At 40.6% G+C, this 15533-nt stretch overlaps 1 protein-coding gene across 15 annotated transcripts in view; it reads right to left on the bottom strand.

Annotated features, from left to right (window-relative positions):
• caska (calcium/calmodulin-dependent serine protein kinase a) overlaps positions 1-15533 on the bottom strand; it is a 194921-nt gene that overhangs the window by 84352 nt on the left and 95036 nt on the right. For all 15 annotated transcript variants that reach the window (XM_088352218.1, XM_088352216.1, XM_088352222.1 and 12 more), the window contains exons 3-5: positions 14587-14692; positions 7742-7819; positions 7585-7657 (exon numbers count right to left, since the gene is read on the bottom strand). In XM_088352218.1, the coding sequence (XP_088208344.1) occupies positions 7585-7657; positions 7742-7819; positions 14587-14692 (257 nt within the window). The remainder of the gene's footprint in view (positions 1-7584; positions 7658-7741; positions 7820-14586; positions 14693-15533) is intronic.

Genomic DNA, 15533 nt, shown 5'->3' with positions numbered 1-15533 from the left:
AAGGTGTTGGGTAAAAATGACGCTCATATTTTCAGTTCAAGTTCTTCCCATTACAATTTACCACTGGGAAACGCTACCATACCTTTTTGCAAGATCCATTACAAATGTCCATAATCGATACGTAATATTTGCACTAATACACATTTCGTAGTGCCCTGTTGACGTGTATCGTGCACCTGTCCTCTTGGGCGTAGGGGCAAGGACGCTTCATAGGACAATGCCATACAAATTAAGGTTTGCTGCCGTTAATCACAAGGGCAGGAAGAAATATTGTGGCAAAGTGAAGCCACAAAAAGACATTGTTGGCGTCATTTTCAAGCAGACTCGTGGAGAAACAAGGCAACGATTTCATAAACACTTTGATTTCAGGTAGTCGCTTTCTGTGTGCTTTGCCTAGAAAACCCGAAGAATCAGGGCAAGAATATTTGTTTTCGCTCCCAGCGGTGTTGATTCAATTGAGCAGTAAAGCCAGACAAAGACCTCAATAATGGCGTTCACTTTCTTTGAAGTGGCCTTGGAAAGAACAACAATGGAGATCCAAAAGCAGACCGTGTCCTTCCATTAGTCAGTGCTGTGCAAGCACAAAACCACCGAGACGAAAGCAAAGTCAAGACGAAAGCGCGACTTTGATGATCAGGAGCTATACATCAGAGGTGGACCAACTAAGGCCCGGGAGCCAGATGCAGCCCCACGGGCTTCTTCATCCGGCCCGCCATGGGAAAATGGTCGAAGTATAATGACAACTATATATATATATATATATATATATATATATATATATATATATAAGGGCAGCACGGCGACGCAGTGGTTAGCGTGTGTGCGGCACAGTTCTAAGGTCTTGGGAACCTCCTGCGTGGGTTCAAATCCAGCTCCAGACTTCCTGTGCGGAGTTTGTATGTTCTCCCCGTGCTTGCTTGGGTTTGGCACTCCGGTTTCCTCCCACATTCCAAAAACATGCATTTTAGGTGAATTGGTCGGTCTAAATCGTCCCTAGGTGTGAATGAGCGAGTGCATTGTCTGTCCCCGTGTGCCCTGCAATTGGCTGCCAACCAGTTCAGGGTGTCCCCTGCCCACTGCCCGATGATAGCTGGGATGGGCTTCAGCACCCCTGCGACCCTACCGAGGATAAGCGGAGTAGCTAATGAGATGAGATGATATTATATATATATATATATATATATATATATATATATATATATATATATATATATATATATATATATATATATATATATATATATATATAAATAAAACAGTAAATAAAGTACTATTAACTAAAAAAAAAATTGATACCAACTTGTCCCTTTTCTCTCTTTGTGTGTCAACAACAAAAAATGCTACGACAGAAGTTCTACAAAAAACAATAACAATAATTACGACAAAACTAAATATCACACAGAGTGGTTTAAAACAGTGACGTTATTTTGCTTTCATTCTGAAAATAAGATACTATGGGAAAGAAAACACAAAAATACTACTGCAGGAATGTTACAACTGAAACAATAAAAAATACAACTATAGTAATAATACAAAAATACTAAATAAATATAACAAAATACTACAAGAATATTAGGGAAACACTAAAATAATACTACTATGGTACTACTTCAAGAATACTTCTACAGAAATACACAAAAATAAAACCACCATTTGATACAAAAATACATATATATTCCAACAAAAACACTACAAAATACAACTACAGTAATGTAACAAAAATACTATAGAAATACTACAACAACCCTACTGAGTAAAAATACTACAAATAATACTACAGCAGTACTACAGATATACTAAAACAATACTAATGTGGAAATACTATAGAAATACTACAAAAATACCACAGTAATACTATAATATAAAAATACTACAACAAAATATTACAACAGAAATACTACAGTAGAAATACTACAAAAATACTTCAATAATACAACACAAATACTGCTACGGATTTACTACAAGTGTCCTACTGCAGAAATACTCCAAATTACTACAAAAGTAAAACTACAGTAATACAACAAAATACTACAGAAGTACTATAAAAATCAGTTTGAATAAATAAAAAACTAAAACAAACAAAAAAAGAAAGAAAGAACAACAACTACACTACTACTTCTAAACTAAATATCAAATTTAGTGCTTAAAACAGGGACCAAATATATTATTTTCTATAATTGCGAGAGTTTCGAAACATATTCGACAAAACGGATCTATTTAAAAACACATAGAGAAACATAACATGTCAATGTTTAAAAATATATATACAAAAAAAAATTATGAAAATAATTGGATATGCCCCTGCTCTAGCACGTAAAATAATATCAACTCTAAAACATAATCTTCATGCATTTGTATCCTCATCCTCTACTTAAAGCTAATTTTATCCCAGAGTCAAGTTATTTTCCCACTATACACCCTTTGAGTCTAAACATTGTTTGTGACGATGGAAAACACTGAACTGGAACAACAGTCCCCTCTAGAGGCCTAATCCTTCATCACATCATAGTAAAAAATAAGAGTAAAGACAATTTTGGATATACAGTACTTTGAAATACTGTAGTCATCGTGAGCTAATGAATGAAACAGAGGGACAATTCCATTTATTGTTAATTATTAACATGTAGGTAGGTAGGTAGGTAGATGTCTAGATAGATAGATGTCTAGATAGATAGATGTCTAGATACATAGCTGTCAAGATAGATAGATAGATGTCTAGATGGATAGAAGTCTAGGTAGATGTCTAGATAGATAGATGTCTAGATAGATAGATGTCTAGATAGATGTCTAGATACATAGCTGTCTAGATAGATAGATAGATGTCTAGATGGATAGAAGTCTAGGTTGATGTCTAGATAGATGCCTAGTTAGATAGATGTCTAGATAAATAGATGTCTAGATAGAAGTCTAGATAGATAGAAGTCTGATAAATGTCTAGATAGATAGATAGATTTCTAGATAGATTGATGTCTAGATAGAAGTCTAGATAGAAGTCTAGATAGATGTCTAGATAGATGTCTAGATGTCTAGATGTCTAGATTGATACATAGATGGATAGATAGATGGATAGATGTCTAGATAGATAGATGTCTAGATGGATAGATGTCTGGATATAGAAGTTTAGATGGATGCAAGATAGATGCCTAGGTAGATAGATGTCTAGATAGAAGTCTAGATAGATAGATTTCTGGATAGATAGATTTCTAAGTAGATGGATGTCTAGATAGATAGATGTCTAGATAGAAGTCTAGATAGAAGTCTAGATAGATGTCTAGATGTCTAGATAGATAGATTGATACATAAATGGATAGATAGATGGATAGATGTCTAGATAGATAGATGTCTAGATAGATAGATAGATAGATAGATGTCTAGATATATAGATGTCTAGATAGATAGATAGATCTCTGTATAGATAGAAGTCTAGATAGATGCCTAGGTAGATAGATGTCTAGATAGAAGTCTAGATAGATAGAAGTCTAGATAGATGTCTAGATAGATAGATAGATGGATAGCTAGATAGATGTCTAGATAGATAGATGTCTAGATAGATAGATAGTAGTCTAGATAGATAGATAGATGTCTAGATAGATAGATGTCTAGATAGATAGATGTCTAGATAGATAGATAGATAGATGTCTGGATAGATAGAAGTCTAGATAGATGCTAGATAGATGCCTAGGTAGATAGATGTCTAGATAGATAGAAGTCTAGATAGATGTCTAGATAGATAGATAGATGGATAGCTAGATAGATGGATAGATAGATAGATGTCTAGATAGATCAGGGGTCGGGAACCTTTTTGACTCAAAGAGCCATAAAAGCAAAAAATATTAATTTTATTTTGGGAAAGAGCCACGCCATATATTATGAGACAAATTTACTAAATTGCTAAACCCGCGCCCCAGACAAAAGCTTAGTCTTCAGCACATTTATTTTTGATGATTTGATAAAAATTATGAAAAGAGAATAATGCAGAGCCCCTGTCCCAAAATCAACAAACATACCACTTTAAACTTGTCTCTTTCTTGCAATGACTCAAGATCGGTTAAACTCCTTTTGACCCTTTTTTTCATACATATTGGTTTCAAAACCAGATGCAAGCATTTATTTTGTAAAAACGTCACGACATTCTGAGAAAAGGGAGCCTTATGTGCTTACCTTTGGCGAGAGATGGGAGGGAATGCTTGCACTTTTTGCATAGCTCCACCCATCCCTCCCACTCACCCAATCAAATGACTAAGTTCTCTTCCGGTGTTTTGGCGTATTTACAGTTCTGTGGATTCATCATAAGGTATCTGAACACTGAACACAGATTATATAGTGAACTTTTAAATAAAGGATTCTTTAACGTTGTACAGCCAAAACGAGTTTTTTTTCCCCCTTTTTTGTGTGACACCTTGACTGTAAATTGTAGTGAAAAACGTGCCCTATATATACTGCGAAGTGTTTCCTTTGCATTTAGCTTTGGTTTGGCTTTACGTGTACCTGAATAGCATAGACATTCCCGGTTTTGAACAAGATGGAGAAATTTTGCATGCAATCAAATTGGTCTCTGAGCCATAGGTACTCATAGAAAGAGCCATATATGGCTCGCGAGCCATAGGTTCCCGACCCCTGAGATAGATGGATAGATCGATCGAAAAATAGGTGGATAAGATGCATCACTCTGTCGAAAAACATTTCTATTGAGAATAGTCGACCAGTGGAATACATTATCAACTATTTCCATTATCGATTTTTGACGATCACGTCGACTAATCGTGGCAGCCCTTACACACATCTAATCAAACTTCAGCAGTTGAATGACCGTCATTTTTCCCATTCCTAGTAGAGTGTTAAAAACCTATATCCATTCCCAAACATACACTCGCCCGAAAACCCCCAAAAAAACTGCTTGCGGCAGGGACGTTCGGCTGAAGATAAATACAGAGGCTTTAAATCAATCCGGCGACTTTCATGCATCGGAAGTTGCCTGGGCGGCTTTCGTGCAAATGCGAGAGGGAGCGAGAAAGGGGGACAATAAATTGGGGGAAGCGCATCTGATAAGAACGAGACAGCAGCTTCTGTTAACGGGCGATAGCAAAATCATTCCGTATTTATAACTCGATTAAACGCATCGGAGTCGCACAAAGCGGGATACTGTTCGTAGGGTTGGGCGAGTACTGATAACGGGATTCTAAAGGCTTGCTACTGGCCTTGTTTCAATATACCAGCAGGGTTGGGTAGGGTTACTTTAACTGGATTACTTTCAATGACTTTTGGATGACTCCAATAGCAAATATGCTAATAAAAGACAAAAGAAACTAGATATGAATCAAATGATGACTCACAACACGTGGTAAGCTTTCTCTCCTGGCTTTGATCTCTTTGATCTCCGGCAAAACCTGGGTTGGGTAGGGTTACTTTAACTGGATTACTTTCAATGACTTTTGGATGACTCCAATAGCAAATATGCTAATAAAAGACAAAAGAAACTAGATATGAATCAAATGATGACTCACAACACGTGGTAAGCTTTCTCTCCTGGCTTTGATCTCTTTGATCTCCGGCAAAACCTGGGTTGGGTAGGGTTACTTTAACTGGATTACTTTCAATGACTTTTGGATGACTCCAATAGCAAATATGCTAATAAAAGACAAAAGAAACTAGATATGAATCAAATGATGACTCACAACACGTGGTAAGCTTTCTCTCCTGGCTTTGATCTCTTTGATCTCCGGCAAAACCTGGGTTGGGTAGGGTTACTTTAACTGGATTACTTTCAATGACTTTTGGATGACTCCAATAGCAGATATGCTAATAAAAGACAAAAGAAACTAGATATGAATCAAATGATGACTCACAACACGTGGTAAGCTTTCTCTCCTGGCTTTGATCTCTTTGATCTCCGGCAAAACCTGGGTTGGGTAGGGTTACTTTAACTGGATTACTTTCAATGACTTTTGGATGACTCCAATAGCAGATATGCTCATAAAAGACAAAAGAAACTAGATATGAATCAAATGATGACTCACAACACGTGGTAAGCTTTCTCTCCTGGCTTTGATCTCTTTGATCTCCGGCAAAACCAGGGTTGGGTAGGGTTACTTTAACTGGATTACTTTCAAGTACTTTTGGATGACTCCAATACCAAATATGCTAATAAAAGACAAAAGAAACGAAATATGAATAAAATGATGACTCACAACACGTGGTGAGCTTTCTCTCCTGGCTTTGATCTCTTTGATCTCCGGCAAAACCAGGGTTGGGTAGGGTTACTTTAACTGGATTACTTTCAATGACTTTTGGATTACTCCAATACCAAATATGCTAAGAAAAGACAAAAAAAACTAAATATGAATAAAATGATGACTCACAACACGTGGTAAGCTTTCTCTCCTGGCTTTGATCTCTTTGATGAAAACGAACATAAAATGCATCAGAAACAAAATGAAAATAAATCCAAACAGCTTGCCGACATCATTTTTGCCCTTCCATGTATTCCGTTACTCCCCAAGCCTGCACAAAATTGAGTAATTTTATTCATATTTCTTTTGTCTTTTTTTAGCATATTTGGAATTAGAGTCATCCAAAAGTTATTGAAAGTAATCCAGTTAAAGTAACCCTACCCAACCCTGTATACCAGTTGGTTGCAAACATGGGTGATACAGGTCACCAATACCAAGTCTTCTCTTGCAGCTGTTTTAGGTTGCAAACTCATTTTCACACTGAATCAAAGATGTCTTAGATATCCCAAGTAGTGAGTCATTTCAATAAACCATGAGCTACCTTAAATGCGAACAACGCCAAGGTCACAGTAGCAATACTCAACTTTAAACAAACCCCCCAACTCGGTAGGTCGACGATGCGCCGCTTCCTCCTTCCGCTTCTACGTCCCTTACATCAGACCCATCGTCACCTCCGCTTCTTGCTATCTACAAAGGTTCTTCCTGCTGCCCAATGACTATTTTCCGGGTCAAATTTCACTATTTGCAGCTTGTAATCGGAAGAATACTATTTTCTTTTTGGTGCCATTTTTAGTTCAGCTCTTCCCGGTGTTGAAAAATGTCCCCCCAACAACCGGGGTGAATGAAATAATAACACAGGCCTAAATGAAATGAAATGATCTGAATTTATATAGCGCTTCTCAAGTCAAGACTTCCCAAAGCGCTTTACAGTGTGCTTCACATTTCCCAATAGCGGCCGTGCAGCCATGTAAGGCGCTAACCTGCTTATTGGGGGGTATGAGGGGTTCAGTGTCTTACCCAAGGACACTTCGACATGTAACACGGAAGAGCCGGGATTCGAAATGCGATCTCTTGATCCCAAGACGAGCGCTCTACCTCCTGAGCCACTGCCGCCCTCTTGTGTTTTAGTGTAAGAATAACACGGGCAATGATATACCGGTAACAACCATTTATAACTCAATGATATAATAATGTGTTAATAATTTCACATACAAGTCGCGCCTCCAGCCAAACTATGAAAAAAACTGTGACTTATACTCCGGAAAATACATTAAAAGCTGCAGACACAGATTTCAAACCGTAATACATTTCACGCACTCGATTTTCTTCTCTCTTCGTAAAAAGCAAGAAGTACCTTGACATCTCTGTGGATGACGTTGTTGTCATGGCAGTAGCGCAGGGCCTCCAGGATCTGTCTCATGTAGTGACTAACAAAGGCGACGAAATAGTGCGTCGGATGAAATGGCGGCCTGAGATCAAGCTGTAAATAAAAAAAGTCAAATCCGCCTTACCTGGCCACCGCTTCGCTGTACACAAAGCCGGCGTCTGCCCTCTTGACGATCTCGAAGCACAGGTCTGCTCCGTCCATGCTGAGATGCACACAAACAGAAACATGGAGGCGGGGATGTCAGAGTGGCAGAGAAGTCAAACTAAGTCATGTTTATTTGTATAACCCTTAATCACAAAGAGTTTCTAAGGGCTGCACGGATTATTGCAAACCACAGACTATAATTCCACCATCCCCTGATCTAAAACCAACATGAGGGCAAGGAAAAACTCAAAAACCTCAACATTGGAGTATTTTCTGCTATCACGGATTCTTGGCTTCCCCGACGCCGCAGTCCAACTAGCAGGACGCACGCTTCACCGGCACGAACGAGACGGAGACTCCGGTAAAAACAGGGGTGGGGGACTATGCGCTATGATAACAGCCGAATCATTGACACACACTGCTCACTCGATAGAGTTTCTAGCAGTATCGTGTAGACCCTTCTATCTACCGAGAGAGCTAACTGTGGTCATTGTGGCTGTTTACGTTCCACCGGATGCTAACGTTAGCATAGCGCTAAATCTCCGGCCCGCTGCTATCAATAAACAGCAGCTTGCACACCCCGACGGAACTTTTATCATCGCCGGCGACTTAAATCAGGCATGGTTAAGGGCTGTACTGTCCAAATTCATTCAATACGTGGACTGAGCAATTAGGGAAAAAACACTGGACTGTGTGTACAGTAAGATCAAACATCTAGTTGGATCCGCCCATCTCTGTCTGTCCCCCAACCCCTCTGCACCCCCCATCCGGAGGAAACCAAAGCCTATACAACAAGGAAATGTTTGAGGAGTATGTTAGGAGTGACAAGATTGGATAGATTGAGAAACGAAATTGTGAGAGACAGAACTGGAGTAGTAGTGGAACTGGGAAAACGTGTGGATAAGAGAGTACTCAGTTGGTTTGGACACATGGAGAAGATGGATGAGGAGCGAATGTTGAAAAGGATCTACAAAGCAGAAGTCAATGGAAGGAGACCAAGAGGAAGGCCGCGAATGACGTGGTTAGATGGGGTTATGAGTGCACTGCAGGAAAGAAGTTTAAATCTAGTAGAAGCTAAAACTCTTGTTGATGTTAGGAATGAGTGGAGACGTGTTGTGAAAGGATAGTAGGATGTTTGGACTTGTTCTATGATGCGGCAGGGGTAAACCAGTGAAAGCTGTCAGGCCCTGCTGTTAAACAGAAGAGTGTGTTGTGACATGGCCGCTTTCTTGTGTCCCGTTTCATCTGGAGGGACGAAAGCATGACCGACTTGGGTGCCGAGGTGCTAAACTTGTTAGGTGTTTGGTTATTTGGGTTGGCCATGGTCAATTTTTTTGTGTGTTTTTTGCTACTTTTTCCTTTTTTCTTTTCTTTGTTTTTGTATACGTGTTTGTCTTGCTGTCGGTCACCCCTCTTGAGGGATATGACTAAGGTAGATAGATAGCAGGAAGTTCTTCCCATTACAATTTACCACTGGGAAACTTTTAGCATGGCCCATAATAAATGTCCATAATTACACATTTATAGAGCCCTGTTGAGGTGTAGCATCCACCTTTCCTCCTGGGCACAACCCGTAGGGGGCAATAACGCTTCATAGGCCAATGCTGTACCAATTAATGCCAGCTGCAGTGAATCACCGGGGGAGAATAAATGCAATAAGCGAAGCCACCAGAGAGCAGCGTCAGGACTATTTTCAAGAAGACCTGTTGAGAAACATGGCAACAATTTCAAGCATTTGCAAGCACTTTACCCAAAATTCGAGCCGTTTTCAACCCTTGAAAACACAACAATAATATTCAAGCTTTCGAGGATTTCAAGCACCCGTGCAAACCCTCCCTACTGATAACAATAAGGCTGCAAACACGAATTGCTAAAATTAATTAAAACAAATTATTAAAAGCCTCGGGATTGCGTTTCATCATCGATTTGTCCTGACGTTGCCCTCCATGCCTGTAGTACCACTTTGGTCCAGCAGAGGGTGTCTCGAGACCACTGAAATATAAAAACAAAATCCTAAACATTCCATTCAGCCACGCCTGCACTAAAGATTGCCACTGACAAAACACAATAGGTAAAACTAGAATAACCTTTCTGTTTTCGAGCAATAATTGTTGCTTTAGTGTTCTCACCACCCTAACATGATACAGTGGAACCTCGGTTCTCGACCATAATCCGTTCCAGAACCCTGTTCGAAAACCGATTTGTTCGATCACCGAAATCATTTTCCCCATTACAGATAATGTAAATCGTTTTAATCCGTTCCAACACCCTGAATGTTTACCTTGAATGTTTAACGTAAACTAAAGCTAACCCAGGCTAATCGTACGTTAGCGTTAGCATAGTCTTCGTACGAAAGATTATGCTAACGTGAACGTGTAAAAATTAAAAAATCAGGTCATTTACAAGTCATTTAGCACCCGGGTCTCCACAACAAGTGGTGAGCGGTTCATTGGTCACGAAAAGAGCGATCTACACCCGAACGCCGTTCAGCATTGCACCCTAGCGTACGCACTCACGCATTACCGGCGTTAAAACTCCGATTTTTTGACCGAACAGCGAAGCAAGAATTTCTCGAAATTTTTGGTCGAACTCCGATTTGTTCGAACTGAGAGGCGTTCGAAAACCGAGGTTCCACTGTAGAACTAGGGTTTGGGTTGAGAGCTAGGGTTACTATTTGAAACAGAGTCAGGGCTAGGGTTACAGTTAGGGTTAGATGTAGAGAGCTAGGTTTTGGGTTGAGAGCTAGGGTTACTATTTGAAACCGAGTCAGGGCTAGGGTTACAGTTAGGGTTAGATGTAGAGCTATGGTTTGGGTTGAGAGTTAGGGTTACCATTTGAAACCGGATTAGCGCTAGGGTTACAGTTAGGGTTAGACGTAGAGCCAGGGTTTGGGTTGAGAGCTAGTGTTACAATTTGAAACCGGGTTAGGGCTTCGGTTACAGTTAGGGTTAGATGTAGAGCTAGGGTTTGGGTTGAGAGCTAGGGTTACTATTTGAAACCGAGTCAGGGCTAGGGTTACAGTTAGGGTTAGATGTAGAGCTATGGTTTGGGTTGAGAGTTAGGGTTACCATTTGAAACCGGATTAGCGCTAGGGTTACAGTTAGGGTTAGACGTAGAGCCAGGGTTTGGGTTGAGAGCTAGTGTTACAATTTGAAACCGGGTTAGGGCTAGGGTTACAGTTAGGGTTAGACGTAGAGCTAGGGTTTGGGTTGAGAGCTAGTGTTACAATTTGAAACCGGGTTAGGGGTAGGGTTACAGTTAGGGTTAGATGTAGAGCTAGGGTTTGGGTTGAGAGCTAGGGTTACTATTTGAAACCGAGTCAGGGCTAGGGTTACAGTTAGGGTTAGATGTAGAGCTATGGTTTGGGTTGAGAGTTAGGGTTACCATTTGAAACCGGATTAGCGCTAGGGTTACAGTTAGGGTTAGACGTAGAGCCAGGGTTTGGGTTGAGAGCTAGTGTTACAATTTGAAACCGGGTTAGGGCTAGGGTTACAGTTAGGGTTAGACGTAGAGCTAGGGTTTGGGTTGAGAGCTAGTGTTACAATTTGAAACCGGGTTAGGGGTAGGGTTACAGTTAGGGTTAGATGTAGAGCTAGGGTTTGGGTTGAGAGCTAGTGTTTCAATTTGAAACCAGGTTAGGGCTAGGACACAAGAATTTCCCTAAATTTTTGGTCGGACTCCGATTTGTTCGAACTGAGAGGCGTTCGAAAACCGAGGTTCCACTGTACTGGTAACAAATCTGAATACATCAAATGAGGTTCTCAACCAATCAGAACATGTTTCAGTTAACTGAATAGTAGCAACCTTAATGGTCATGGCGTACGGTCCCCTTTTTTAATTGGTTCTTCACTGATGCCAACAGGAACATGTTGGAATGTTAAATAACACTCCGATCTGACCCAGCCAAGTTACGACAAATGCTTTGTCTCTTAATTGCTGGGCCACGTTTCTTCTCAAATTATTTAATTCCAGTCTTGGTGTTCTCTCCAATTAGGTCAGGCTAGAGTGAGCCACCTGTATCCACTACGTCACTATTATACGGAGACATAAGAAGACATTTCCAGGTCTCTTATCAGCTTTCAGTGGCTGAGACACTTCTCCATATCCACAGTATCAACTTGAAGCCTTTTTCAAGTTCTTCAAAATAGAGCTGCATCTTTGGCAGCCATAACAGGACATCCATAATTACTCAGTATATCCTCAGCCGGTTAGGCTATTCCCATAACTGTGCAAATAATTGATACTATGACTCCAGGAAAACTGATAATTTGAGAATGCATTCTTTTCTCAAATGTATTTTATCGAGTACACCAACATGTGTTCCCCCCACTCCCCTGTTTTAGCTTTACAATTAGCCATTCATGGCTTAAGACGGGGGTTTAGAACAGGTTAGAATCTCTTTTGAGGTTTGACTTCGCTCCCTGCTCTCCTTGCAAGTTCAAAATCAGGGTTGGGTAGGGTTACTTTAACGGGATTACTTTCAATGACTTTTGGATGACTCCAATACCAAATATGCTAAGAAAAGACAAAAGAGACGAAATGGGAATAAAATGTACTACATTTTGTGCAGGCTTGGGGAGTAACGGAATACATGGAACGGCAAAAATGATATTGGCAAGCTGTTTGGATTGATTTTCATTTTGTTTCTGTCGCATTTTATGTTCGTTTTGCCGGAGATCAAAGCCAGGAGAGAAAGCTTACCACATGTTGTGAGTCATCATTTTATTCATATTTAGTTTCTTTTGTCTTTTATTAGCATATTTGGTATTGGAGTAATCCAAAGGTAATTGAAAGTAATCAAGTTAAAGTAACCCTACCCAACCCTGTTCAAAATACATTGTGGCCTCCTCTCCTTATTTTGAGGGTCTACACGATTATGTTAAAAAAACGCTATAAGAAAGACATAGGGCAAAAATGGCATCCAGGGGAGAGTTCCCGGCCGAAAACCACTCTTGTCACAAAATCACAAAGAGAAGTCTCACATTTGTCACAAATCATCTTGATTATCTTCAAGACCTTTGGAGAAACATTCTGTGGATTGATGCATCAAAAATGGAACTTTGTCAGTGTCCAGCCTGTTTCATATGGCCTAAAAATGGCCCATTTGACAAAGAGTATATGATACAGACAGTGAAGAACGGTGGTGGCAATGTGATGACATGGGGCTGCTTTGCTGCCTCAGGACCAGGACAACTTGCTGTGGTTGACAGAATAATGAATTCTGGTGTTTACCAGAAGATCCTGAACAATCCATCAGTTTGTGCGATTAAATTCAAGCATTCTTGGATCATGCACAATTGAGAGAGCGGCTCGTTAGCTGCACGCTAGCATCGGGTAACCGAGACTTCAGACCGGTCTCTTCGATGATTAAGCAAAATGCATCATGTGATGCCTCCATCTTGATTGGGTGGTGCTTACATAGCCTTCGGTCTGCGAGGTAAACATCAAGTCACAGAAGTCAAAACACACGATTAGGAGTTTGCAGGACACTAGCCCACTTGGGAGGGTTCGGCCTGGGTCTTAAAATGGCCCGTCACGGCTCTTCTAGCCAGGACGGCTTTTCAATGCCGGGTGGCTTGAGTTTGATGTTGAACTGCTAGAACGTTCGCTCCAATTTCTGCTTGTTTCTGGCAAAGTACGCAGCTATGGGTTATCCGTTTCTAATGGATCTGGCGTTGGTGAGATACAAACTTCGAGTGGCTTAAGAGAGTAGTGCGCCCAGCTGTAGCAGTAGGCTGGACCTGAAGCCTCGCTATTGCTTTCTTTCCCGACGCCGCCTCAGTCTATTACCGGATGCGATAACAATCCGCTGAGCACCCGTTGGCGATCACCAATTCTTCTGACGTTCCTCAGAGTCCGATTTTGATTGACGAATTTCTTATCAACGTAACGAGCCGCTAAAGCTACTAGTAGTCGCGTTCGATTCTTTCAGTTGTCAGTTCGAACCCGGCTGGTTGACTGACAGCATGCACTAGCCTATCACAGTCGCGCCGGCGCCTTTAAACTCGAACTGTGACAATTTGGGTTAGAAAACAATCCATCGCTCAAATAACAAACTATAAATCCTTGAAAAAAAAAAACGCAATGTCTTGCGATTACACAACCGCATTACAGTGGGATCTGGGTTTTCGAACGCCTCTCAGTTTGAACAAATCGGAGTCCGACCAAAAATTTTGAGAAATTCTTGCTTCGCTGTTCGGTCAAAAAATCGGAGTTCAAATGCCGGTAATGCGTGAGTGCGTACGCTAGGGTGCGATGGTGAGCGGCGCACCGGTGGTTTAGCCCCTTATTATGCCTCCGAAGAAAGTTAGTGCAAGTAGCAAAGTTGCTACAGGTGAAAAAAGAAAAGTAGTGCGTACAACTATTGCATTTAAGAAAGACCGTCCACCTGCGCCTTCTGCTGACCACCACAAAGGTGAGAAATCCTATGCATAATTTTTTTTTTTATCCTTTATTTTTTATTTTTACACGTTCATGTTAGCGTAATATTTCGTACGGAAGATTACGATAACGCGAACATACGATTAGCCCGGGTTAGCTTTATGTTTACGTTAAACATTCATGGTAAACATTCAGGGTGTTGGAACGGATTAAAACGATTGACATCATTTTTAATGGGAAAAATTATTTCGGTGATCGAACAAATCAGTTTTCGAACAGGGTTCTGGAACGGATTATGGTCGAGAACCGAGGTTCCACTGTACATCACATAGCAATATCGATTAGATTTCGGTTAACACTGGCTATTTTTCCTTGTTTCTAGACCCCATCGTCTCTCGCCAAAACGAATCAGTGAGTCCCAGTCCGACCGGGTGTGTGACTTACAATTCAAAAACCATGTAGAGCATCCCGTCCGAGCTGTAGGTCTCCAGCAGCTCCACGATGTGCGGGTGTTTGAGCATGTGGCAGATGCTGGCCTCCCTCTTCAGGTCTAGGAAATTAAAAGAAGAAAACAAAACATTTAACAGAAGTTTCCACAAGTTTTTGGAAATTCCTTATCAAAAAAATAATCTCGATCACTTGCAATTTATCAATCAACAGATGAGTAACTTATCATAAACTTTTTCTCATTTCAAACTTCCGTATTTTCCGCACTATAGGGCGCACCGGGTAATAGGGCGCCCCCCCAAAAATTTTTTGGTCCTATATCTTCCATACATAAGGCGCACCGGATTATAAGGCGCTACAATGGGAACGTTGACAAAACAGTCAGATAGTTCAGTCCAACTTCTTACCCCCTTAACATTCCCAAAGCTTGCAAAGAAGCAAATACGTGTCTCAGACACGTGCGGATGCGGTGTCCGTACGATGTCACTCAAATGCATCGTTCCAAATATCATTCGTAAGGTTAAAGTCTTGGGATACAAGAAATGGCAACCATTCCTTAGTTTCTATTTTCTTTTTCGCTCGCAGCTTTACTGTGCGTATGACAATAAACACTTGGAATTGAGTTGAATTTAAAAAAAGACCCATCACAGAAACATCGAGATCACTCTGAAACAAGATACTGGGAAAATATATAGCCGGAGTAGTTCACCGAAGTCGTTGCGTTTAATAATAATGTGCAACCATGGTCCTCTTATATCCATGAGTGTAGTAAATCCAGGAGAGTAAAATATTTACAAATACAGAATGGTAAAACATGTTTCTTCAATGCCGTAGCCAACCGAGCTATTCACATTCATCTTTTTCGGCCAATTGCAGGCTTTGTTTTGCCCCTTTAGCCTATGCGAGCCTGTAAATGATAAAAAGGATCCGCCCCCTTTACCTCC

Source organism: Urocampus carinirostris, chromosome 14, assembly GCF_059441175.1.
Source record: "Urocampus carinirostris isolate Australia breed hairy pipefish chromosome 14, RoL_Ucar_1.0, whole genome shotgun sequence".
NCBI classification, from domain to species: Eukaryota; Metazoa; Chordata; class Actinopteri; order Syngnathiformes; family Syngnathidae; genus Urocampus; species Urocampus carinirostris.
Note: the sequence above shows the minus strand (reverse complement) of the source record. Positions and strands in the feature narration are given on the sequence as shown.